The sequence below is a fragment of the Xiphias gladius genome, chromosome 5 (assembly GCF_016859285.1).
Source record: "Xiphias gladius isolate SHS-SW01 ecotype Sanya breed wild chromosome 5, ASM1685928v1, whole genome shotgun sequence".
In the NCBI taxonomy this organism is placed as follows: domain Eukaryota; kingdom Metazoa; phylum Chordata; class Actinopteri; order Istiophoriformes; family Xiphiidae; genus Xiphias; species Xiphias gladius.
Genome location: NC_053404.1, coordinates 18546065 through 18572866, shown reverse-complemented (window position 1 = coordinate 18572866; position 26802 = coordinate 18546065). Strand labels below are relative to the sequence as shown.

General features: G+C 42.2%; 1 protein-coding gene across 4 annotated transcripts in view; it reads right to left on the bottom strand.

The window, feature by feature from the left end:
* LOC120789724 (rho GTPase-activating protein 21-like) overlaps window positions 1-26802 on the bottom strand; it is an 85157-nt gene that overhangs the window by 9640 nt on the left and 48715 nt on the right. For 3 of the 4 annotated variants that reach the window (XM_040126662.1, XM_040126663.1, XM_040126660.1), the window contains 9 exons: window positions 18662-18754; window positions 17649-17727; window positions 16324-16378; window positions 9213-11220; window positions 3744-3893; window positions 3498-3600; window positions 2628-2664; window positions 2126-2245; window positions 1452-1751 (listed from right to left, as the gene is read on the bottom strand). In XM_040126662.1, coding sequence (XP_039982596.1) covers window positions 1452-1751; window positions 2126-2245; window positions 2628-2664; window positions 3498-3600; window positions 3744-3893; window positions 9213-11220; window positions 16324-16378; window positions 17649-17727; window positions 18662-18754 — 2945 coding nt within the window. The remainder of the gene's footprint in view (window positions 1-1451; window positions 1752-2125; window positions 2246-2627; window positions 2665-3497; window positions 3601-3743; window positions 3894-9212; window positions 11221-16323; window positions 16379-17648; window positions 17728-18661; window positions 18755-26802) is intronic. The other variant, XM_040126661.1, reaches the window with a different exon arrangement.

Below are 26802 nucleotides of genomic sequence, written 5' to 3'. Positions count from 1 at the left end.
TCAGCCCCACTTAACAGGCAATAACAGATCTTTACATAACCTGCTGCTATCGGGTGACACAGGTAAGACCACTGGAATGCCACGGTATGGAAAGTGTGGTTAGGTCCCTCAAAAGAGGGGAAAGATGGGTTTAAATTTCTATTGAGGGGGCGACCCGGCTATTTTAAGACACAGTGGAGGGAGCGTATAGCAAGAAATATCCAACGTGTATTTTCAGTGTTTGCTAAATAATGTCACAATTGGGACAGGTCTTACTGTGAATGTCTTACTATGAATTCATCCAAACTCTCTTTACTGCACTAACTCATAAATTGCTCTTTTCAACATGATGAACTGCATCTGTTCATGAGGAGTTCCGCGTTCCTGAGATTTTGATCATCTTCTGCAACTAACAGTAGTTATCGATTCATTATCGATTAATCCGCTGATTACTTTCTACATCAATCGATTAATCGTTAGGTCTATAGAATGTCAAAAAATAGTGAAAAATGCTGCCCGAGTTGATTTATTCAGTTGTCCTCCAACCAGCAATCCAAAGATTTTCAGATTAATCTCCTTTAAGACCAGAAAACTCAGCAAATATTCACATTTGAGAAGCTGAATTTAGAGGCATTTATGCTTGAAAAATTACTTACACGACTGATCGATTATCAAAATAGTTGCATATTAATGTTCTATCAATCCGAGAAGCTCTAATTATTTGCATAATCGACACCCGTAAAATTTCTAAACAGGGCCACCTGGTTCTTGTCCGTTTGTGGGCAAGTTTCATTCATCAAAATGTTACGAAAGAGGAAATTCACACCGCGGATCTTCAAGTTCTGCTGTCGGAGATCAGCAGATGATCACAAAACAAATTTAGCAGTGTCAGTAGCAGTATTAGAGGTCCTGAAATAATTAGAAATTATTTAGTAGTGCAGGTGTAAACTATGTGTCCTCACAGCAGAAATAAGGCAGGAATGGCTGAACAAGAAGTTCTCTGCTAAAATGATCTCTCTGAAGAAAAACAGGCCATGACTTAGAAGGGAAGAGGCCAAAAAGGCATGACAGTCGTTGGAATGGACAATGGAATATTATGCAGCACCGTAGGTAGTGTTACACTAACAGGTGTTATAACAGAGGATGTTCCCCTGGACAGTGACCTGCATAAAAAGCCTGAGGCAGCTGTCCTAGTGAGAACTAATGAACTGTAGAAGTTGCCATGCCCAAGTATGCCAATAAAATCATTAAACACATAGCACAGCACTCAGTAACTCAGTGACTTATACAAAAGGCCCGAACCACTCTCAAATTATGTTTGTCGGTACTTACATTCTTAAATCAGGCGTACAGGCCACTTGGGAACAAATCTGTCCATCTGAGTCATTCTGGCATGAGGCCCCGTGTCTTGTGTCAGTGTTTTTGCACAATAACTGATCACCGCCTCAACGGTCCGAATGCACGGCTCTTACCTCCTCATCCAGGTTGCTGTTCTCCTGTATGACTCTGATCCAGGCCAGCATGTCCTCTCGGTCCTCAGCCTGGAACAGGTACTCGCAGTCCGACGTGGTCAGCCGCAGCACGTTCTTGCGCTTCGTGTCGCTGTAGGAGATGTCAATCAGACAGGCCTTGATGCTGATCGGCAGGGGTTCGTCTACCGCTTGGCAGTTGGCATGGGCGTGCCCCTCCTTTTTGTCTTTATATAGGCAGAGGTAATTGCCCCTCAACACAGCGTACATCTGTTTCCACGGGCGCATACCCCCTCCGACGCGCTGCAGGAACACAGTTTTACAAAGCGAAAATGGAAGGAATTAAACTTTAAACTTTTTTTCCCCCCAGTCACGTCAAACACACTGCGTTCGTTGGAATCATAGCACATAATCACTAGCCTGAGGCCCATATGAGACCTCGTACAACAGGGTCAAACAGGTGAATCATACAGCAGAGAAAAAAAAGTCAGACAAAAGTAAGTAGATATAGTCAAGAAGGGTCAGACCTGTTACTGTTTATAAAGCAAGTTATAGGTCACGTAATGCTTATATGTGTGTGTGTGTGTGTGTGTGTATGGATCTGTAGGTGTATATTAGGTTTTCCGTGCCAGTCTGTGAGTTACAAGACATTCAGGCCATGTCGAGACAGTGCACACCTTGCCCTTGTCAGTGTTAAGCTGCTTGAAATGCAGCAAACCCTCCTTGGTGGCGTCGCAGAAGACATCCGATGAAGAATCCCTCCGGGACCCTGAATCTTCCGATGACCTGTCCACCGCCTGCGATGGATCGGAAAATGACGGGAAGCGTTAAGGACCGAAGGATTTATTCAAGGAATGGAAATATTGAGAGAAATTGGGATGAAACTTCCCACGCCCAGACCAGTTGTGAAAATCTAGGAGTGTACATTAATCATTAGTATAAAACAAGGGGCTCAATGTCACATTATCTAGGATATACTGTGTAAAGGTTGACATAAATACATAGAAATATACTCCTACACCCAATGAATCAATTATTGACCAACTTTAGTGGGTGATGTTTTTTCGTCTTTTGGGTGTGAACTAATGAGCTGATAAACTGCTAATGTGGCAGGTGTGCACAGCTGGCCCTGAGCTGGCAAACAAGCTTATGATTGATAAAAATGCAGACTAGACTCACCTTCCTAAGACTTTTCAGACCAGGTATTATGGACCTCCTAAATGGAAGAGAGAGAGAGAGAAAAAAACAGTTATACTGAAAGAGCTGAAACACAATTGAATTTTTTTGCTTTGATAACTAGCCTTTTTAGTTTGGGTCAAACTCTGGTGTTTGCCTGTTTGGTTTGGTTCCTTTGTCCAAGGGTGAAAGCCGGACATCGAATTCTGGTGCGGACTAAAACAAGTTCGCTTCAAAGCGAACCCTGGTGCAGTTATTTTTCTGCGTGAAAGGAAAACAAACCAACTGCGGGAATTGTTTGGATAGCAGATGTGTGTTTTTAGCGTGAATTCAAAAGATAAGCTGCAAATGAATCAATTTACTGGCCGTCAACTGTCATGGAACCAATCTTGTAAGTGAGTCAGTTCAACCGGAGATATGTCGTAAAAGTTGGTGAAACGCAATGCCCAAACGGCGACTACCCCACTCATCATTACTCATGGAACGAGATGGAGTTGCAGTGACTCTTCACTGATAATGTTCACAATCAGCTATTTTTCAATGAGCCCTTTGTGACATGGGAAAAGATAAATATACTCATAAGTCGGAGTTTAGCGCAGCATGACTCACTATCCGTCACCAGAATCTGATTTCCCCATTTAGTGGACCCATGTGGTGCTGTTGAAGGATTACGGGAGGCAGAACTGTCCAGTCAATGAGTTACCTGTGAGTCCATATGACTCTAATAAGCTACAGCCCCTTCGTTTGTTCGATGAAAACGCAAAAAATGTATAATTTCTGTCCATGGTCCAGTCCACGTGAACTGAACTGTGTGTGTGAGAGTGAGCTCAGGTGCTTGGTTTGGTAAATGACACTGCTGTGGGCACGACTTACCCTCTGCTTTCTTCCCGGTAGTTATCCAGACCTTCATCGTACGACTTGGACCGCTCTGTTTTAGTACCAGAATCTGACTCAATAATTGTGAGACGGAGAGAATCTATTAAGAGAGGGTCAAACAATTACTTGAAAGTGTCCATAAGGTGTACTGTCAAATTCAGTTACTGTCATAGGCCCACATTGCTGCTCTGACATAAAAATAAATAAATAAATAACTGTTTATTAAAAAAAAAAAAAAAAAACCTTGGTCATGTGACAGCTGTCGTCGAATGAGAGGGGATGGAGAGGTGGGGCTGGGCGGGATGGTGGTGATGATGATGGGTGCTCCAGATATCACAGCGGAGGCAGGAATGTGGGTGCTGTCCTGGTCAATACTGGGACTAGATGGTTCATCTAAGGACAGAAAAGGAGGAATTTAGCTACAAGGCACAAAAATACTAAGCTAAACCCCTCACCCCCGACTGCCATCGTCCAGTCATAAGATTCTTCTACCCACGTGGATGAAAAAAAAAAAAAAATTCCATTTGCTGAATGATAAAAAACATTTTTAACTAATTTAAAATTCTGAACCTGTTTCTGATTCAAAAGATGGCAGCCCGCCTGAGTTCCAACATGGGAAACGGTTTAAAAACATTTTTTTAATCGTCCAGTAAACCAAACGTTTTCTTCATTCAGAAAAACACAGGTAAGTATTTTTAAATGACCTTCTGGGTTTTTTCAAACGTCATTGAACAATTATCTTTTAGAGAGACCAAAGCTCTGCTAAAACATGAGGGACACAAACTGTTGCCAACGTCAGACCCACTTCACAAGGTTCTCATTTTTAAAACGAATCCGCTGGAGACAGCGTTTTCATCACCTCCTGGAGCTTAAGGCTGGTTTAATGACAGCTCAGTCTTCAAGCCACGGTCGCCGGCTGGAAATAAGAAGCCTGCTTTTGTCTGCCTCTGTCGGAAATCAAGGACCCATTGTTTCAAAAATGACTAAAGTATTTCAAGTGTTGAGTCTGCCATCTTTATTATTGTAAAACTGCCCACTTTGCCACGCGAGGACAGAAAGCTTGACAGCCTTGAACTAAGGGTGGCGGGGCTTAGCAAACAGTAAATTACTATTAAATGACAGGATGAGCAGAATTCAACCCCCGTTAAACTCATATACACGTTTGGTATAAAGTCAGATGTAAAATGCAACAGGAAACATCATATTGCAAAGTAAATCGTCAGAAAGCAATGTCTCATTCATCTCTGCTACCTCGTATTGAATAATCATATCAGCAGACAGCTATAAAGCGAAGAGCAAAGCGAAAGCATCAACCATCAGACAGGGGTTCCTGTTCAAATAAGATGGTACAGCTTACCTTTTAAAACACACACATGCAAAGTGGTCAGCTAACATTACATCATCCGAGACAGCAATGTGTCATAAAATCAAATATGCAATATCGGCGGGATGGCAAGCCCTAAAAGCAAATTAAGAGACATGATGAACGTGTACTTCGGGAAATGAATCATATCTGCAACTGTGGTGATGCAGGCAGGTGGGACTAAATTAGCACAAGTAACATTATGTTCCTAAACAGTATTTTTAGAATCAAGTAGAAGGAAAACTGTTAAACATAGCACTTCGTATTTGTTACCTTGCGATGACAGGAGGAGAGAATACCTTTTTGGTAATGTGGTTTCAAGTCATAATTGTTCTGAATTCATCTCATGAAATGCAACTGTCACCATTATTTAACGTTTATTATTTAACTTCATGAATGGAGGCCGTGTGCTGTGCTTTCACTCAGCCTTCGTTTAAAAAAAAAACCCCCATTACAAGTCAAAAAGAACTCAAGCGAAAAAAGATCTAAATGATTAAATTCCCCAAGATGCCGGTGCACTGATGCAAAACTTTAACTTTCAATGGCACAATTTAATATGAAACATCTGATGTGCTTGTTAGTTGTATACAGAACAGTGGTGCTGTGAAATCTCTCTCCCCTCAAACCGCAAAGACATATCCCATGACACCACAAACCCCATTGTGCCAAGCTATGCAGATGCCTATTTAATTTAATCACTTGTTTGTATACCCCTAATTCTGTTTCTGGGAAGACGTCGGCAGCCAGTGATGTCTGACACGTACAATTACAATTTACTTTTACGGGATGTCAGTCTTAGACATCAAGCCTGATCTAGCTTTACGCAGAAAACGCCGAACAATGCAGAGCCATAAATCTTTAAGGGAATTGTTTTTTGGGAGACATGCTTATTCGATCGTTTGCCTAGATCAATAGGAAAAGATGGACACCCCTTTTGCATCTTTTTCTGGTAAATATAAAGCTACAGTCGGGATGGTTAGCCTAGCATAGCATATAGACTGGGAACAGGGAAACAGCTAGCCTTGTTCTGTCCAAAGATAACAAAATCCAAACTATGTTATGTTCTTGTTGCTGGGACTTTGCCTGGCCAAGAAAAAGTCTGATTCAAAACTACTACTAAAACAACAACTTCTTGTTTTCACACTTCAGTTTTGTATGAATTAAACAAACGTGTTAATTTGACCTTTGGAGGTGCTGGAAGGTGGATATTTTAAACCTTTGGATAGAGCCAGGCTAGCTCTATATCCCTGTTTCAAGTTTTTATGCTAAGCTTAGCTAACCCGGCTTCTGGCTGTAGCTTATGAGTGACACTGATTTAATTCAAGACAATAGGCATATTTCCCAAAATGTCAAACAACAACCATTGCACATGACCAATATGAAAAAAACAAAAACAAACAAAAAACCACTAATGTTTTCCCTTCAAATTTCAGAAAAGGCACAGCACATCACCGGTGTTAAAACAAAGAACACTGAGAAGTGCCATGACAAAATCTAATCTAGATCTAAATGCACCAAACTAAAAAGCGACAGCTGAGATGTGTTTGTGTGTACAGAGGGAAATGGTGCTAGGGGGTGGTTATGATTAACCCCCGCAGGTTCTGGGACAGTGAGAAATAAAAGAGACGCTCTACCGGCTGCTTATGAGTCACAAATGAAGACCCAACCGAGGATGCAAGGTTGAGTTCAAGCTTGTTAGGTTCTGTCTGCCAATTAGTTGGCACACATGTGAAAAAAAGACAGAAGAAACCGCTTCAAGCAATACTAAAGCACTTAATTTTAAACACCCCAAGTAAATACAGTTCTCCGCGCCGCTCTGAAGCATTTTGTGTCTCAAACAAAACCCACAACCCAAAGACACAAAAAACAAGAAATTTCTGCTCCACATGAACAAGACAGGGGTGTGGCATTTTGCATGTACTTTAGCAGTACCTTCTCTGCTCTGTTCCCAGTACAAAGTTTTTGGCAGACACCTAACATGCAGCAGTTTTTCCACTTATTGCTTGAACTTCACTGTGAAATCTAATTGAGGCAGATTGCTGCAGGAATGCCCTTATTTCTCTGTTATGTCACAGTCCATTAGGACGATGTTCTTAGGTTTCTCTTGCTGTACAACACTGAGGGATATACGAGACATTTCCGGGAGAGAGAGGGAGTGTGTGTGTGTGTGTGTGTGTGTGCGTCCGTGTGTACCTAGTGACTGCCATATGAGTAGAGCAGCGCATACAACGGGTGGTTTGAATATGTCATGGTTGCTTGCAGAACAATGTCATGCTTTTACATAATCACACACCTGACACAATGTCATCCTGAGTTTAAAATGTACCTAATTTCTTTTAGCATTTAAATACCTATATTACATGTTCTGGTGTGACTGTAGCTTAAGTACTGCAGAGTGTGCCTTTAACTACACTCCTAGTGGTAGTTTTTTTTTTTATTCAATCCAACTCTGTTCTAAGAAACTCTTTAACAAAATGTCCGGGGAATTTCCCTGTTCTTTACCTATGAGGATCCACAGTACATTGATTATGACATTTGGACAGAATTGATTTCCTTGTATTACGACAAGTAAGGCAACAATGAGCAGGCTTACACAATTGTTAATGCATTTTTGTGACTGAATGCACCAGCTCCTGACGGAAAGGAAGGAAGACGGAAACTTAAGGTTGTTTTTTTGTAATTTGCTTCTCATGGACAGAGGTAAATCCAGAGTATTTACCGTAGTTTCTTGTACAGCGTCCACAGCACAGGGAGACAATTCAAGGGTACCCATATACAGTTGCTAAGAATGGGTAAAAAATACCAGCTGGTCGCCCTTAAAATGTGGATTTTTTACATAGGAGTTCAATGCGGCTAATCTCATACACTGTACTGTGAACTCATCAGTCCAGTCGCAACATGAAAATCCCACCTTGCATGCAGAAAATGGTATCCAGCATGACTTTTAACTGCCTGCAACATGCTAGACAGACAGTATAAAGAGATACACTCCATGTCAATTGCGGTTCAAGTCTTATCTCATGTGAAAGCTAGATCTCTAAGGTCCTGTTCATACCAGGTTTTAACATGCCTCTTGGATGACGTACGTCAGTTCACACCTGGAATCAGCATCTCCACAGGTGTCTTGAGTGGCCACTTGTGATCGGCTCTCACCTCCCTGCTCTATATGCAAATAAACATGTACATCATTTCCGTTTGCAGAGACCAAATGTGTTCTATTTTTTTAAACCGGCAGCAGAGAGCAATGCACTTCCCGTGCGTAGTCTGCCAGTAATTTAAAAGAAGAAAAAGAAATCCAAACAATACAGACTGGGTCTATTCCTTGTCGTGTTCCAGGCAAACCAAATCGACCAAGATCTTTGACGCACTCGTAAGTATATCTCTATTGGCCTCACGAAATTTGAGATTTTGTGGAGAAGGCCAGATTACGCAATTTGAGAACACGGATGAGTACGTACTTCTGCGTAGGTAGAGGACGTCAGCTAAAAGAATCTGGCCATATGTGGTCTAGACCACCTCAAAACGTGGTATGAGCGATCGGGTATCACTGCATCCTCTCATTGTGTCTTGGGTGCATTCACACGTGTCCTCGGAGCTGCTCACTTGTGATAAGATCACCCAAAATGCATGTTAATGCCAGGTGTGAACAGGGCCTAAGAACATTTAAAACCCCTGGCCGAATTGTATGACAGAAATACCATCTAGCCTATGAAAACAATGCCCACTAGTCATGTACAGTACATCTACAATATATATGTAGAGGTACGCGTCATTTTTAATTTTTAATACTAGTACTTATGTGATACCTAAGTTTCCATATACACACTTTCTCCAAATTAAGGGGGGGAGAAAACACTTCTTAATTCATCGAGATTAATTGTTGTTTTAGGAAAAGCAGCTTTACAAGGAATTTCCCTTATCAAAATACAGTGTAAAACTGGCAACATTTCCTGATTTAGATAAGGAACTATTAGATCAATATGTAAACAAGATAAAGAATCTGGCTGAGAGTTTGATAATAATTTTTCAATACTTGATGCAACAAACAAAATTTGGTTTGTGCTCATAAAATATACCCATAATATCAAGGTTGAAAGCTCAGCTCTAACTGTATATGCCTGAATATTCATATATTATGCTATTGGCTAGATTTCATGGTGGAAATTTGTATCAAATTTACATGACGGATCAGGAGTCAGCCATGCTTTCATGCATAAACAAACTTTCTCACTGATACGAACACATGCTGTGACATTTCTACAGGACTCCCTTGTCACTGCTGTTGCTATAGAAACAGGGTTCTAGAGAGGTTCAAAAGAGAGTGGTTTTAGAGATTAGGGCAGTCTTACCTATAAAAGGGATTGAATCCAGGGAGTCATCCAGGTGATTGGAGCCTGACTTTTGCCGTGTGTCTCCGAGCCTCCTTAGATGCATCTCCCTACAGCTGTCATTAGACATCCAGCACATTGCTCCATCTGCAGAGCCTGCCTTCACCAATTGTGGTGACTTATGAATCACTCCTCCATGGCTGTCATTAACAGCTAGTACATAGGACGGAGGACGAATGTGAGGGGGGCCGGAGTTTCTGTCCCTTCTTAGGACCACTACTGTCGCATCAGGTCCTTCTACACCCTCTGCGAGGCCGCCATTAGTCCGTACAGGTGTGTTGGTAGAACTGGAGGTTTCTCTGACCTTTGGCTTTTGGGTCACAGCTCCATTAGTGGTGGAGGCACCAGAGGAAGTGGGGACAACTCCGCTTTGCAGTTGTCTCTGCGTGGGCAGTTTAGTAGATGGACCAGAGCAAGAGGAGGACCTGGCTGCCAACCCAGCCTCCGACCTGCTCTCCATCTTCAGACTGTCAGCCCTGCCCCTGAGCTGCATGTGCAGAGGTGAAGGGTAGCCTAGATGGTTGCCCATGATGGCAGCTCTTTGGTCTTTAAGAGGGTCTGTGGTTTTATTGGAGGGTAAGGCAGGTGAAGGGTCTGAGATGGAGTTTTTGACAGGCAGACGTGAGGGTCTCATTATGAGACCGTCTGTCCTTGATGGTAGTAAAGAATCCGTCGTACCTTTAGTAAACACAGGAGCAGCTAAAGGTGAGTTAGATAATCCACTTCCTCGCCCTTCATCCTCCTCTCCAGTGAGATTCCTGTTTAGATGAGGTAAAACACTCAGGCCTGCTCCTTGCCTGCTGGCTCTGGCTTCCTCTTGCCGGCACAGCAGCAGCCTTTCCTCAAACTCTGCCCTGTCAACCCCACTTGGGTCTGCAGGCTGCTGGCCCAGATAGTCACATGACCGTGCCCGAGGTTTGGTAACTCCTGTCGGGGTGGAGAAGGGTAGAGCATCCTGGGAAGCGCTCCTAGGCCAGTTCCTGGTTAGTATTGTTCTCTCTGTTCCACCTCCAAGCCTCTCTTGGGAGGCGCTACGTAATGGAGTTACCACTGCAGTGCCCTGGCTACTTGCATCCACCTCGCGGTCACTGGATGTGCTCCTCTGTCTGACCTGGGAGCCCAGCGACCCTCTCTGACTGGTGCTAGGAGGAGGCGTTGTACGTTGTTGGGCATAGGCGGAACTAGAACTGGTAGCTGCACGCAGGCTGTCCAAGCGCTCCTGGATGGTGCGGCAGCCATATGTGTGCAGCCTTTTAGCGTCAATGTAGTCCTTATAGGTGGTGTAGTTTCTCCAGTCAATGTTCTGGTGTGGGGAGGTGGAAGGGGTTGTGGGAGAGGGTGAGTAGTGGTTGGTGTTGGGTGAGATGGCAGTGGAGAATGTGTCCGGTGAGGCAGCAGTGAGAGGTGCCCGTACAGGTGGGGACAAAGGGTCAGGATAGATTGCACCAGGTCTAGAACTTGAGGAAGGGGAATAGACTGGGGTTTCTATGGGGCGTGAAGAGGGGTATTGCAATTGTGCACCCCCAGGCAATGAAGGAATAAGGGGTCTGGGTCTAGCTGAGCCTGAATCCGTTGGAGGACCGTACCGGTTTTCCTCTGTCCTGTGGCTAGGGCCAGCCCGAGCCAACCGGGAACCCCTGTCAACTGGATCAGGAGGCATGGCTACTGTCCTCACATTCTCATTACAGACACAAACCACAGTCTGAGACTTTGAGGTCTGTTGGGGTGGGGGGGACGGCGGAACAGGGATTTCCACCCGATAGCTCTTTTCAGTGGTCCCTCCTCGTCTTCCTGGTCCCTGAGCTGGCCCCCGGGGGGTCTCACTGACTGTGGCAGGCTCTGATGACTGGGCCATGCCAGCAGCCTTAACTTCTATCCGAGGGTAGCATATGGGAGGGGGCTCGGGGATGTTCTGGGCATTTCCGCTGTACGCTTCATTTCCTTTGAGGTATGCATCCTGGGAATATGCCTGCAAGAGATTATAGGACATTATGTCACTTTGGTTGCTGAGAGGTTTGAGTGCTAAAATAGATCACATTAAACCCCAGGAGAACATCAAACCCAACCAGTGACAGCATACATTAGACTTTCCAAAAAGACATGTACAGAATGGAGAGTGCTGTAGAGCCCTTTGTGAAGCTATCAGACTTCTGCAATAAAATCAACTGCTGCAAATGCAAATCCAAAAATAGCCCAGAATACAAAGACTGTTCTATTTAGGTCTAACACTATAACTTAATTTCCTCATTACAGCTGAACTTTAGGGAAACAGTTTCTATCAGTAGATGATGCATTCACTGCCACATCTCACATATGACTTCATCTTTATCGGCCGTTACAGCTACAGTATCAATCTTTTGTTTGCAAAATAAATCAACTGCTTCACGGCAATGTGGCTGCTCACATTTTGAGAGTAGAGAAAGAATGGTTATCCAAGAGTGTCATTTACTGACAAGAGTCTTTGTGTAAAATGATGAGATTATCAGCAAGACAAACACTGTCACTGCATTCCCTCAGAGAACTGTAAGTGACAGACAACTGGATTCTGCCTTTCTGTATTAATAAAACAACAGCATGCAAAAGAGACACAGCGCTCTAGTACTAGTTATCCAAACCAAACACAACTATTGTTCTTAACAGTTTCTCAATATTTTCCTAGGAGAAGGCAAACAAATGTTACAGTATGCCATGATACAAATTAACTTCCATGATAAGCAACAGACGTGGATAAGTGGGAACAGCCAGAAAAGGCAAATAAGTAGAGAATAAAGGCTGGAAAGTCCAGAATAAACCCCTGGAGCCAGGAGTAAGGATTAGGCTGGCAGGGGCTTACCCACCTTTGGTACTGGAGAGTGTGCCCTGAGGCATGAGGAGAGGGTAAACGGGGGACGCCTCTGCCTACGTCTGGCAACTAATGCTATTTCTGTCAGCATGGCTCCACAATTTTACTGTCACTGTCGAAACTAAGGTACTTTTCCTTGATTTAAAAAAAAAAAAAAAAAAAATCGGAGAAAAACACTTAAGCTTTGTTAGTGATAACCCTGCTCACTCTCCAGTGAAGTATCATCATGGACTGCTTCAGCAATAACTCCTGGTTGCATACTTAACACGTTATATTCCCTCATCCTTTCAGCGCAAAAGCTCTTGAGAAATAAAGAGGGAGAGTGTTATGGTGCTGGACTTTAATCTATGGCACTCTACCTGAGGTGTCAAGTTACAGCAGTACGGCTGTAGCTTGGTGCCTCCCTCTGAATTTGCATAAGCCATACAAAAAAATAGAGACCAATTTTTCGAATTGAGAAAGTCCACAGCAAAATGTTGACAAATGATATCAGAGCATTTCTTTTTCTATTACACACATCTTTCTCTCAACCTGCTATTCAGGAAAATACAACAACAACAACAACAAAAAAAAAACCTGCTTATACTAATCCAAAGTAGACACACTGCAAAGGAGGGGAAATACACATGGGGTTTTAGGAATTTGGCACCTTCTACATGTGTAACTACAAGCTCTAAAAATGGTGCAACATGTCATAAAAGCTGTGAATCATCTGGAAAGAGTACTTAAATGAAAGAAATTAGTTAGTACAGTTCCCCCCTCTTACCAGAGCAGTGATATCCCTGGAAAACTGTAGTCCAGAGAAGGGCAAGCAGAGAGAAAAAAGGGAATAAAGAGAAGTAAACAGGTGAACACAAGGAATTGAGAGGTACAGCGCCAGCCATGGAGGTGAGAGAGGTCACTCCTCTGACTTCAGCACAGGCTAAAAATACAGCCCGCTGTGGGAACGCTGAGCAGAGAGATATCAAAGTTGTAGAATCAAAGTGGAAGAATAAGAAAGAAGAAGAGCATAACTTCAGCAGTTTTGGTGTCCTTCACAGACCTGAATATCTTCTGAGTTTCTGCTCATCCCCATTATTTCCTCTTCTTACCCCACTTCTTACTCCACCCACAACACAGCTGCTGTCAGAATACACTGGCAAATGTATTCTGCTGGCTTCCTCTCTCCCAACATAGCATTTCTGTCCTTTGCTCTGTCACTCTTGCCTGCCCACTGTGGTACATCCCTCCCCCCTCCCCCCTCGGTTTCTGAAGCATTTCATTTGCACTTGTGCTACACACACTCTCCACGAGCCTGTTTCGGCCTCTCTGTCAGCATCCTGCTCATTCGCTCGACGCTGCTCTATCATATGTTCACTTTTGGGTGAGCATAAACACACGCTCCTCCCTCACCTCGCTCCTGCAAACGCTGTACTGAGAGGAGTCAACTGACTGCAGCCGCACTCCCTCTGGTAGTGAGTGGGCTCAGTGTCTCCCAAAAACACAACTAGGTCGTACTAGGTCAAAACCTAGTATATGGCTGGACAAGCCTATATCTGTTTGCTTCTGAACTACTGTCTGTGCTCACATATACAGTAATTTAATACAGCCAAACTCCCAATAAAGCTTTTCCCATTTACATGTTTTTCTGTTTCCGTTGTCAGACAACGGAACAACTATGATCCGTTGTCTATTATCCGGATTTTATAACCACGACGTCATCTGACAAAACCACCGTACACATAAGGTAAAGACAACGACTGTGCTTTGATTTCAGCTATATTTACCTGTAAAATGATCACTCAGAGAGAAAGTTAGAAGCTCATTCATCTGCTGTGCAGTCAACTGAATGAGACACATAGAGAGGTGTGCCTGGGGATGGAGAGCCAGACCTCACGCCTGCAGGGCAATACTGGCGGCTCTCATCTAAAGAAAGTAGCTCAACTTTCCAACTTTCCAATCCTCACTCAGTCAGTCAGTCAGTCAGCGACATTCGCGTTTACACGGCTAGCCCTGCTGTTGTGATTCAGCCCAAAACAGAAACACATTTAAAAGCAGACACAGGCACATTTAAGCATATGCCGCTGCATGCCCTCATCCATCTCATCAGACCAATATTATTTCATTTACCTGTATTTCATTTACCCTTTATGTTTTCGCAGAATAGATTTTTTAACAACAGTGGCTGAAACAGTCTAAAAGTGTATGTTCTTCTTATATCGAGGGGATTAAAAGGTGACACAAAACCGGCATGAGGATTTTTACTGTTGAGGAATAAATATGGATTCAGTCAATGAGAACTAAATCTCCAGACAAATCACATCCTGCATTCTACTCGTAGCACAGTTTGAACCCATAAATCAGTCTCATGACAGTCAGATTGTAGAGACCTGCAAAATAAAAATAAAAATCCCTAGCTGGCACATCAGACTCTGACTTTAATTTTAACTTTTGTGTTCCTCAGTGGGGAGATATGGCTAATTGCTTCTTTTCAATCCCTCAGTCTCGTTAGTGCTCGGAGTCATTCATAAATGCCAAAAGCTAGTTTTTTTGGCTTCTGCTAAGCTGCGGCCAAGCTAACAAGCTATGTGTGGAATTTAGCATCACACTGGGATCTGAATCATTTCTCTGCTCCTAGAGAGAATTTCCCAAACAGAGGCGAATAACGTGTGGCAACTGGTTTGACGTGGCCTGGCGCTGTTTATCGTCTGTTGGGCTCTGGACCCTGACTGATGGCGTGGCCTGGCTCTTTGCATCAGTGAGCTCATCAGCGTGATGGGAAGAGGGGGGTGTGGAGCCGTGGCGTGAAGTCTGGGTCTGTGCCTCACTTTTCTCAGGGAAAACTGAAGTTAACAGTTTTCGAAAACCCAGCCCACCCATATCCACATCAACCTGACATGAGAGAAGAAATACCAGTCTTTGTGGTCAAGATAAGAAACAGACTGGCAGCATGAGTGAATGCTTAGCAAAACTAACCCTGCTCCCTCACGGGTGTGATTAATACAATAGCAAGATCAGCCATGTTCTTGCATTGATGAAACCTGTGATCTTCAACGCTGGGCCACATATTTTGACTGACTTTAAAAATTTTATTATCAAATAATTGCCCACTTAATCCCGTCTGGAAAGTCCAATGAGATGTTTATGAATCATTCAAGCTTGTATCCAGCAGAGGCAAAGGATTCGATAGATAGCTTGTCAAGACTTTCTCTCTATCTTTGTTTGGGAGTCAAACAGTGGGTATTGCTTCATAGAATTTTTTTCTGAGCTTAATGAAATAGTTTCACATTTTGGGAAATATGCTTATGCGATTTCTTTCTGAGCGAGAGATGCAAAGACAAACACCAATCTCATGTCTGTGCATCAAGTACAGAGCTGGAGTGAGGACTTGTTTGGCTTAGCTTAGCACAACGCCTGTAAACAAAGGGAAACAGTTAGCCTGCTCCAGTCCATGTTCAAAAATACACCTGCCCACACCATTGAAGCTGACCGATTAACATGTTGTATCTGGATTGTTTAACCTGTACATAAACAAGTGACAATTCACTATATTAGGGGGCGTTACATGTTGGAACAATTCTTTGTTGAACAACACCTGAGTATAGTGACTGTATGCAGCATCCTTAAGTCTTGTCATCACAGTGATGCTGTCAGCTTTGTTAACTTTGCTAGTGCACAGAGACGAAGACCAAAACCTGCGCTCACCAACCATATCTGGCAACCTGCGCTTAAGTTGAAGACACTGTACAGCAGTAATGGGTGGATGAGAATTAGCTGCACCGGGATAAGTGATATTCTGTGTTTTTTTTTCCCATGAAAAGACCAAGACTAAAAATGTGTTGGTCAGTGTGTAGTGGTCGAATACATGCTTTCATTTCTTAAAAAAAGGTTGAACAATTTCCTCAAGGAGCTGGTCAACGTAGTTTTTAGCAAACATTACTCAAACAGGACTAAATAGTTCATTTATCAGGGACTATTTTCGGCCACGGATCAATACACATTTGGTGCTTTAGTGAGTATTTACAGCAGCAAGGGGGGGGGTCTATGCTGGATCAGACATGTCCCCCTGTGCACACTGTGGCTCACTGATGTGTTTTTTAGTTTTTGGACAGTTTTTTAATAGTTTTGGGAGCACTGTGGCACAGAGGAATAAGATCTATCAGGCCTTGGATACTCAGACAATACCCGCTAGTCGGATCAATTCATTGTCGGGTTTTGAAGTACAATATTTACTCATGACCAAATGCTTACCAGTTGCAAAATGTCCTCATCCTTTGGCATCACACAGAGCTCCAGTGAGGCATCACTGAGAGAGGTAAGGAGGTGGGGGATGAGAGCATGAGAGTTAAAGTGAGAAAAAAGAGAATGGGAGACTGTTATAACACAGGGCTCAAACAGAGGAAATTCACAACCCTTCTCAATGACCATCAAAAGCAGCAGTTTAATGTGGTGTGAATGAATGTTACACGTATACTTGGTGATATGATAAGGAACCAATTCTCTCTGCAACACTGGGTGAATTTCCCCAGAATGCTTCACAATGGCTCCGTCTTATTTTCTGTTATTTTCATATTTTCTGTTATCAGGCCACAAACATGCAGTGGGGTGATGGTAGTGAAGAGATTTGATCTTGGGAACCAGGATCTGAGTCATTTACGCGCTTTCACTTTGCATATTTCTTGTAAAATCAGGGACAGATTAAGCTCCTAGGAGGCCCCGGGGCAAAAATATGTTGTTGGTTCCCAACTGACTCTCTCTATATACATGGCAGCGTTATTATTTCCCCAAGCACCCAGAAACCAACCTCTAGTCTACAAATTAAACGGTTGATTAGTTTATTGACAAAAAAAATTAACTTGCAACAATTTTGGTAACTAATCAAGCCCTTGCGCCAATTTTTAAGCGAAAAAAATATAATAAAATTCACTGGTACCAGCTTCTGTGAATATTTCCTAATTTCCCAGTTTTCTATGACAGTGATCAACATTTAGGGGTTTTTCACAGTTGGTCAGACAAAACAAGACATCTGAAAATGTGGGAATAATGATGGGCATTTTTCATTACTTTCTCGCATTTTATTCACTGAACAACCGACTTCATATTAAAGAAAATAACTAAGATGTATTGATAATGAAAACAATTCTTGGTTGCAGTCTTCCAGCTCTCCTGTGATGGAATAGTACTACCTTGCTCGAGGTTTTCTTTGTGTAAATTGCATGACCAACAAACAAAATTAAAGCAATTTGATTAAACGCAACTTTCCAACAAATCAGAGCAATATGAACTAAACACATGATAAACAATATAAACCTAAACAACAAAGGTTTTCAGGCTAGATTTTGCCACAGGTTGGGGTCACAAGTTGGAGGATGGAGAGTCCATCGCAGCTGATACTGTATTTTACCGGTGCAAATTTCTAAGAAATTTTCAATTCCTCAAATTACGTAGACCCAAATGATGTGGCGTAAACCAGAGGCTTTGGGGGCCCCTGTGCATTTGCCTGTTTTGCCCGGTTGGTAATCCAGCCTTGCTTAAAGTGAACCACGAAATTAAGCGAAGAGTAATGGCGACCTTACCTGTTCTGGATCAAGGCTATGACTTGCGAGTAGGTCTTTCCAATGATGCTCTCTCCGTTCACCTTCACAATACGGTCCCCTGGACAGAATTAGAGAGTAAATTACAAGCCCTCTCTTTACCGCTAACAGCAACATGGCAAACTCTGCATCACTGGGTCTGTGAACTCATGTGTTCAGGACAATAATCTGGAGTGCAGTCAATACGGTTATTGACCAAGTAAACCACTCTGGAGTTGCTTACTTCCAGCACAAACACACATCTGATTTTAGATCAAAGCAGAATACCAATACTTGTTTATTTGGAGGACCTCATGTTAGGATCCATGTCCATTCAAGTTTTTTTGAAGATGGCCATCTTACAAGAAGTGAGACGAGGTGGGTTTAGAAGAGAAACGAAATAATTGTGGGAAAACACTCCACTCCCCCGTCCCAGGAGAGGAGAAGGAAGGAGAGGAGAGCAAACAGATAAAAGCACACAGCTCAAAGGGTTTGTCCAGGCCAAATGACATTTCCTGTAATACAGAGTGCTAACTTGGCAATAATGCTTATAGGAGAGCTTCAGCTGTCGCCTCCAATTCAGGCAAATTAACAGGAGCTGGTTATTTTTTTCCACCAGAAGGGAGTTAATTTGAGTATTTTTATCCGTTAAAATTAGAAAACGATTCACGGATTAGTAAGAGACATAAAGTGGGAGATGTAGAAAAACAGGCTCAAGGTAAGGTTGGAATAACAGTGTGCATATTACACTTTGTTCAACCTCCCACAAAGGATCCATCTGTTATTTTGTAACTCATCTCTGTTTTTCCTGGCAGGTTACAAGGAAGTGGAATTACCTACAGTACAGACGTGAAGAAATCTTGGCATCAGACGGGCTTTTGAGGTCAGATGCGAGACAGTCAGAGTTAATCTTAAAATCTGCTATTTGTCAGATGGAGTGCAATGATCTTCGTAGAGACTGCGTGCATGTGTTATATGTGTTATATGTGTGTGTGTGTGTCTGTGTTTGTGTGTACCTGTACAGAGTCCAGCTCCGTGGGCGGGGCCTCCCTCCTTCACTTGCTTGACGAAAATCGTGTCCATTGGCTCCAGACGGTTTCGCTGTCTCCCTGGTAACGAGAGAGAGCGCACGCACCGAGGCGACCGGTCAACACAGTGAGGGAGAGCAGCAGCGGAAGCCAGAAGTAGGCCATATTTCACTGGAACTGGAAATTCAACTGAAGCAACACTGTGGCATCGGTGCACATTTTTCCTGCGGGTTTTTCAGATTTTTTTTACTTGTGCTATTAATTGCAAGTTACTGATTGAGGACGTCTCACTCTGCTGTGGTCGCCTTGGAGCGATGCAAATGCCAAATCTGGTTCAGAATTACAAAAAAAAATAGGCACCTTGTTGCCAAAATGTTACATCATATCGATAGGCTTTACCTAAGGAAAAACTGTTGGTTGTCAATATTAAGAGAAACACATTATATAGAGCTGAAAACAATCAATCAGTCATTTAATCCATTAGTCCACGGACAGAAAATTAAGAAAACCAACAACTATTTTTGAAAATCAATTAATAATTCAAGTCATTTTACAAGCAAAAAGCCAAAAATCTAAGGGCTTGCTGATTTTATTTGTCCTATGTGACTATCTGAGTTTTGCTGTACAGCAAAAACTTGTGTCTTTCACACTGTGCCCGAGTTTGACCAGCACTCAGCTGAACTACACTACTGTCAGGCTGCAAGTAGCAGTTCTTTCATCATCAATTAATTAATCCGCCTGTTATTTCTCAATTAATCATTCGGATAATGAAAAAATAAATCCTCGGCGGCTTCTCGCTGATCTGCTTTGGCTTCGATTGTACCCTGTTTTTTATGTCCCTTTAGACAAAAGCGTGAGCCAAATGAATAAATGCAAATGTCAGAAAACGGTAAAAAATTACAATTATAATTTCCTAAAGCCAGAGATGACATCTTCAACCGTGTGGTTTTGTCTGACTAGCGGTCCAGAACCAAATGATATTCAATTAACTATACAATGAAACAAAGAAAAGAAGTAAATCCTCATAAGTGGAACAAGCTGGAACTTGGGAATGTTCTTAAATGATTGAAAAATTATCACAATGGGTGACTTTTCATTTTTGAGCGACTAATTGTTTTAGCTCTATACGACTGCTTCTCACGATTATTTATACTTAAGACAGCTCTGCAAAATGCCTTATTCTCAATTCTGCATTAGCATCAGCATTAGTGTTGGCTTTTCTAAGTAAAATATACATGCTTTTCCCGGTGGGATTGGTAGTCTGAGACAAATGAGCTCCAAGCTTTTATGAACCAAGACAAAGGAAAACCTATTCATCCTCTTCCCAAAATAATTAACATCTCAAATACTCTATATCCGTCTTCCCCTTTTACATTACATCCTCTGTCTCTTGATTCATCCTTTCTTTGACTCCACTCTGCTGTCAGATGTGTCCTGAGCTACACAACGCGACAGTGAGGGGAGGTCAGCGTGTGCGGGCAGGGCTGCATGCAGGCGAGCCACAAGGGACTTTGGTTTCATATGGCACACAAATAGTCGGCACGCCATGTTGGGTGAAGTGCATGAGGGAACCTAGGGGAAATTAATTAAAGACTTTTTTGTAAGCTCACTAATATTATCTTTAAAATGCTTGTATGGTATGTGTAATACAAAAAAAAAAGAAAAAGAAAAAGTGTGATTAGGAAAACAAAATCGTCTTTCCCTGAGCCATAAGCCACAATCTCAGTAGGCCTCGGCTGCCTTTTATAGCCCACAACATCATTGCATCCCACTGTTCTTTACTCAGGGGACGCGGAGCGCAAATGTTATTTACATCAATGCCCAGCTTTATGTTCACACAGCGGCGGATATAATTCATAAATGACCCATGAAGAGCAACTTGTAACCTGTAACATTATAGGTTCAAGCCCCTTTTTTCCTAAAAACCATGACTATTGCCTGTCTGCATCTATATATTTTTGATTTCCTGTTCCTTTCTGGTACAGAAAGAGGTTTGTAGCATAAACATGTCACTTTAGATGTCCTTCTCCTGTAGCTGATGATGGTACGTCAGTGTGTCTGCTACCTCCATCATGTGGCTGAAAACGTTACTGCAGAGGATTAACAATCTTGGCATGCAGTGTTTTCATTTACATATCATCCATATGATAATCATCTACCGGCAACAACATCAGCAAAGAGAGATTAGAAGATGACTGACCGATAGGTCTTTAGCACTCCAACAATTCTGCAACCTGAAAGGCCTCCATGGTCAGGCTATACTTTGTTAGTGTCGCTGTATCCTAACATGCTCATTCAGCTTGAAGTCAGTTCACTGCAGAGGCTGACTGAGATGTTGACAACAGTTGTAACCTTCTATTTAACCCAGTAGACGGCAGCAGAGCACATAAAATTGGCTCAACCCCTCCCTTACTGAGTGACAATGTAATATTGTGAAGGGCAACACTGTATTTCCATCCAAGTTCATGCTGCTTTACTGGATGACCTGGACGCAGATCACGGGACAAATCCCTCACAATTTAAATTTTAAAGCACAGCAACGTGGTTCTTCTGCAGCGCATTGTGACACAACGTTGGATATGACTGACCCATGCGGTAGGTACAGATGTCAACCAATACTCCCTCTACCTCCCCTCCCGCCTGCCTGTGCGTGCGTGCGTGCACCGGGCAGATTCCCAGTCCAGAGCCAATCTCACCGAGCTCCAGCTCTGCAGCACAAATTGGACGCTGGAAGTTTCCATACCCCACAGCTGGATGAACAGGATTAAAAGTGGAAATCTAAAGCTTCGGATATTTTTAATGCTCCCAACTGTTAAACCAAAGCATAAACTACTGTGTGGATTAATGAAATACATCGGCCTGCCTCAAAATTACTCTGGCTGTTCCAAAACACAGAATGAGTTGAATAACCCCAGCTTTTCTTGGGCGGTACTCAGGACAAATTTTACATTAATGGACGAGGCACGCAATAACACATGTTTATAAGAGTTCACACTTCAGTGCGCCATTTCACATTACATTACGCAGGTGCCTGTTTGAACCAGAATTTGACCTGAAGGTATATTTAAATAACTGCGTGTATTTCATTCAAACTAGATGGCACATACTGTCGATGAAGTTTACCACATCAACACCAATCAGTACAGCTGACCCTTACCAAAGTTGTTGACTGAAACAGCACTGACTATAAGTATGGCTGCCACAAACTATTTTGTTTATCTATTAATAAGCTGATTATTTATTGTTGTCGTATTGTTTTGGCTATAACAAAAAGATCAGATAATATATCATTTCCCAGAGCCCAAGGTGATGTTCTCAAATAGCTTGTTTTATCCAATTATTAGTCTAAAACCCAAAGATACTCAGTTCACTAACATAAATAAGTAAGAAAAATCTCACATTTGAAAGGCTTGAACCCTTCAGTGTTTGGCATTTTTCCTTGAAAAATGACTGAGAAAAACCTATTTATTTTCCTTCCTGTAAATTTTGTACAACTCTTTCTGGTCCTGTCTTGCATTGCACAGTCATTTGCCTTCCACTGGCTGAGTGTCAGCGCTGCTCTTTGGCCTCAACAAGCTCTGGTTTGGCTCTCGTCCCCGGCTGCACAGCTGGGCCTGGTTGTGTGGGCCAGCTCCCCCGCTCCCCCGTTGTTTTGGGTTAGATAATGTTATTCTACAGAGGGCTGGGCCCTCTGCCCACTCACTGCATTAACCCCGGCGTAGTACCTCTCCGTCCGACTCGCTGTTCTTTACCGTTTGTGTCACTTCATACCCAAATACAAATGTACTGGTATACAAAAACACAAACAAACACCTATGCAGTTGTGTTGCTCTGATGCTGAGAGGAAGAGGTGTTTTCAACTTGCCCAACACTTCAAACACAGTCGAGGAGGACGACCGCGTGTGTGTTTAGATGGCTATCTATGTCTGGTCTCTTCAAGCAGAGAAATATGAAAATGTGAGGCACATGATCCCGGGACGAGGAGGTCCCCCCATAGTGTGGGAAGGTCAAAGCACAAGTACACTTTCCATAAACTCCACCTTCCTTCAAAAGCAAAGCATGTTTTATTGTCAAACTTCTGCTCAAAGAAACTGAATTGCTTAAAGGCGGCAGATGAATCCATCATGGAAAAAAATACTATAAATCTGTCTTTGCTTCTTCCATTCCCATGAATTCTGTGTACAGTTCACACACAAAGTAGTCCAAACACAACTCTGCTTTGAAAGCTTAAACGCTGCTAAAACACCTGTGTACCCGAATCCTCACCTCCTTGAAATACTTAAACAAAACCACATCCTCCCACATTGTGTCAGTAGACTTTGTCAGATGGTGAAATGGCTTTTAGGTGCCAGGCTGAGATTGACAGGTCTCATTTCACTCATCGCTGCACTCTGGAAACAGCCACGGCTTTATGACAGAAACCCCAACACATACTGGAGGAAGGTAGGTCAATACGCCTTAAAGCCCCTGTCATCGCCATTAGTGTGGAGTCAGGAGTTTGTCCTTGCATTTAAGTAAATAAGTGAGTAAACTTTATGTGTATAGCACATTTCTTTTACGCAAAGAAAAAACGGTATGGAGCCCTACTGATACTATTTTTCAGACCAGTAACGAAATTGATATTTGAGAGCCTAGTGCAAAAAATCTGGTAACACTACCTATCGATATTTGTTTTTTAACATAAAGAGGTAACGTAAATGAGCATTTCTAGTAAGGATCTCTTATATTTGGTTATTCAATAGTTGCCACCAAGATACGTACCGAGTGTGACATTTCACAGTTATGAAGATAACACACAACACTAAAAGCAAATTTAATAGTCAGCTTTAAATGGTAAACACCAGTTATTATCAATAACAACTATAGGATCACAAATACAAATAAACTATGTATTCTAAAGTTGGGACACTGAAAATAAGACTCAAACATATTAAAAAATGCAGTCTAAATACTAAATACTTCACAATACTTAACAATAAAAAAAATCTAAAATATTAATATTAATATTAATGTTAATTCTTGGTCTTGCAACAGTAGTCTGACACAAGCATCTTAACAGGTCTGCTTACTAGCTTTTTCTAGAGCTTTAAACCACATCGCCTGTTCCCAAGCATGGAACTTCGGTCACTTCATAACAGGTAGTTGTACACGGAGGGGCTTCTGTAACCCCTGTGTCTGTTAAAACACCGTCTGTGGTGCCAGATATGAAAGGAAATTACGTGATAGCAACTGAACAAACCGGATCGGCTGAGGAAGAAATGTGGTTGAAAGCTAAGGAAAAAGGGTAGTAAGTGGACACTGTGGTAAGACTGTTTTTTTTGTCAAACTGATTCCATAGTACCTCAAACATAACTTCAGAATACCTGTACTGCAATTTCTTATTATCACTTGGCTGACACGCCAGTACCAATATATCTGTGATAAGGTATCGCTTGGGCCCTAAAGAGGAAATAAAAGACAGACAATATATGAAAAAAGCATGGAAACACGAAGTCCGGACCACTCACTGTTTTCGGGAGGTGTCGATTCAACTAGTAATTGTATTGCCTTATACCGACTGGTGTTTCTATTATTTTGTCCACCTCATTTATAGTACTGAGGGTAGGCTGTATAATGCAATAAAACTCATCAGCACCACAAACTGCAGCCTCAAAAATGATCATAAAGTTGAATCAACATCTCTCTCAAACAGTTTCAACAAAAAATGAACTTTATAACCTTCATGAAGGAGGTTTTTTTTTTGCAGGACTGTTGGACTTTACTTCATTAGAGTTACCTAGGTGTACCTGATACTAGCAATTGAGTGTATATTTACATTTAACACCCCTGCAGGGTAAATTCCTGCAGGGCTGGGATCATTTCAAAATAAGTTACCTCCACGACTGTAACATTCCTAACCCGGGAGAGACATACCGATGTAGTAACCTATGCCTGAGACCACTGCTACATCTGTCCACTGATCCACTCATCAGCAACACACAGAGAGACACACGCACACACACCTGGTGTTTTTTTCCGCCACAGACAAGAAGGTGGTCGGAGTACTTTCCATCATTTTTTTTCTAGGAATTCCAAATACCAAAATCCACCCAGGGGAAAGAGGATATGTACTGACATTAGTCTGACCGCAGTGCAAAAAAAAAAAAAAAAAAAAAAAAAAGTTGATTCAGTGTTTTGTTTTCTTTCTGTAAAACAAGCCAAACTATCTACCAAGGGAGTTCAAGTTCAACTGAGGGAATAAGTGACAAACATCTGGAGACAGATGGGGTGATTTTAGCCTAAAATACTGTCTCTTGCTTCAAGGAATGCTGGCCATGATACTCTTTAAAGAGTGTTGGGTTGGTGTCTGTTTCTTTCTGATGTTTACAAAATGAAAAACAAAAGAGCAAAAGTATAAAAAATGGATTAAATTGGTGCGAGTGCGTTTATCTGCTCCAACGTCAGCTGCAGTCCTTAGCATATTTGGCTAACTAGTAGTAACCAAGCACGTCATTAACGAAGTACATTAGTTTGTGAGCTTACAGGTTGAAAAGCTCCTCTGACGACAGCACGGTTACTCTGCAGTACTTCCTGGATCCTGGATGCTACTATATTAGATAAGTGGGTCTGTCTTGCTCTCTATTGGATTTGGGGGAGTAGGCAAGCCCGGCAAACATGACCCAAGATGGCGTTACGTTTGCTAAACACATTGGTTAAGTCCTCGTCCGAAAAGCCGTTTCTCTTGTAATGTTAAAAGTGAAAAAATACGGTAAAAAAAAAAAAAAAGTACGCATGCTAAGCAACCACAAGAATGACATAACCCATCTCACATTTTTTCGTGTCCCCCCTACACTGCAATACAAGAACAATGGTGTTTTTTAACTTCTCTGTTTTCCACATGGGACATGCAGTTTTAGACTTTTTAGCGCAATATCGTGTATCTAGCCATCAAGTGCATATTTAAGATCCTTTTTACAAGATTCTCACTTCAAAACAAGTCGGGCAGAAACATTTATAAAGGTAGTCGGACACAGCAAATTCAACCAACTCATTATCAGAATTAGGTAGTTGTAATTCTTGTAAAATGAAAAGCCTGCATTTGTCTACCTCTGTCTAAAATCCAAGACCAGTCGTTTCAAAACAACTAACTAACTTGACTAAGAATTCGAGTGGTAAATCTGCCGTCATTATCACTGAAACCTGCATATGAGCCTTGCTAGAACAGAACGTTTGACAGGCGTTGCAATAGTACAGTAACTAAGTGGAGTACACAGTCAGCTGTATTTGGATATTTCCCTAAAAAAAAGAGCCTTAATGACACATCTTCTAAGTGGGTGGGTGTATGTCAAACCAAATTAACAAGCTGTTAGATTTACAATTACTCAAACTCAACTTAAAAACATCTGACTGTAAAACACCATTTAGGAACTCTACTTGTAGCCAGAATGAACTAAAAGAAAAACAGTTTGCTATTAAAAGAGCTAGGTCTCAGGATTATAAAGTAGGTACTAGTGCCAAGGAAATCTTGGAAACTTAGAGGACTAGTTCAACATATTGGGAAATAGGATTGTTTGTTTCCAGGCCAAGGGTTAGATTAGACTGTCTATACTAAGTCACACCTTATAACTTGTTTCTTAAACATGTATAAAATCTGAAGTTGCAGTTTCTGAGGTTATTATGTGCCGCACAGTTTCTCGGGAGTCTTCCTGCGTACCTTTGAACCGAGCCAGGCTAGCTGCCCCCCCCCCATTTCCAGACTTTGTGCTACGCTAAGCTAACCATGGCTTTAGCCCTATACTTGATGGACAGACACATGAGTGGTATCGATCCTCTCATCTTACTCTAAGAAAGCGAACTACTGCTTTACGAGGGCACAAAGTCATCATACACAGTGAGAAAGCAGATACAGAAAGAAACAAAATAAGAAAGAAAAGATCTAGTCAGGGAGGGAAAGACCAGAACAAGGGCAGATTGAGAAGCAGAGAGAGGGAGAAAAGAAGAGAAAGACAAAAACTTTGGACGAAGCTTTGTTAAAGAAGGTGGGGCATTAAAAAGCCCACTGGAGAATACTGGGGAATTCTGTTTGCTTGTGCTGCACTACGTTCCCTCTGCAGACTTTATGGGAACAAACCAAAACCTGCCTTAAAAAA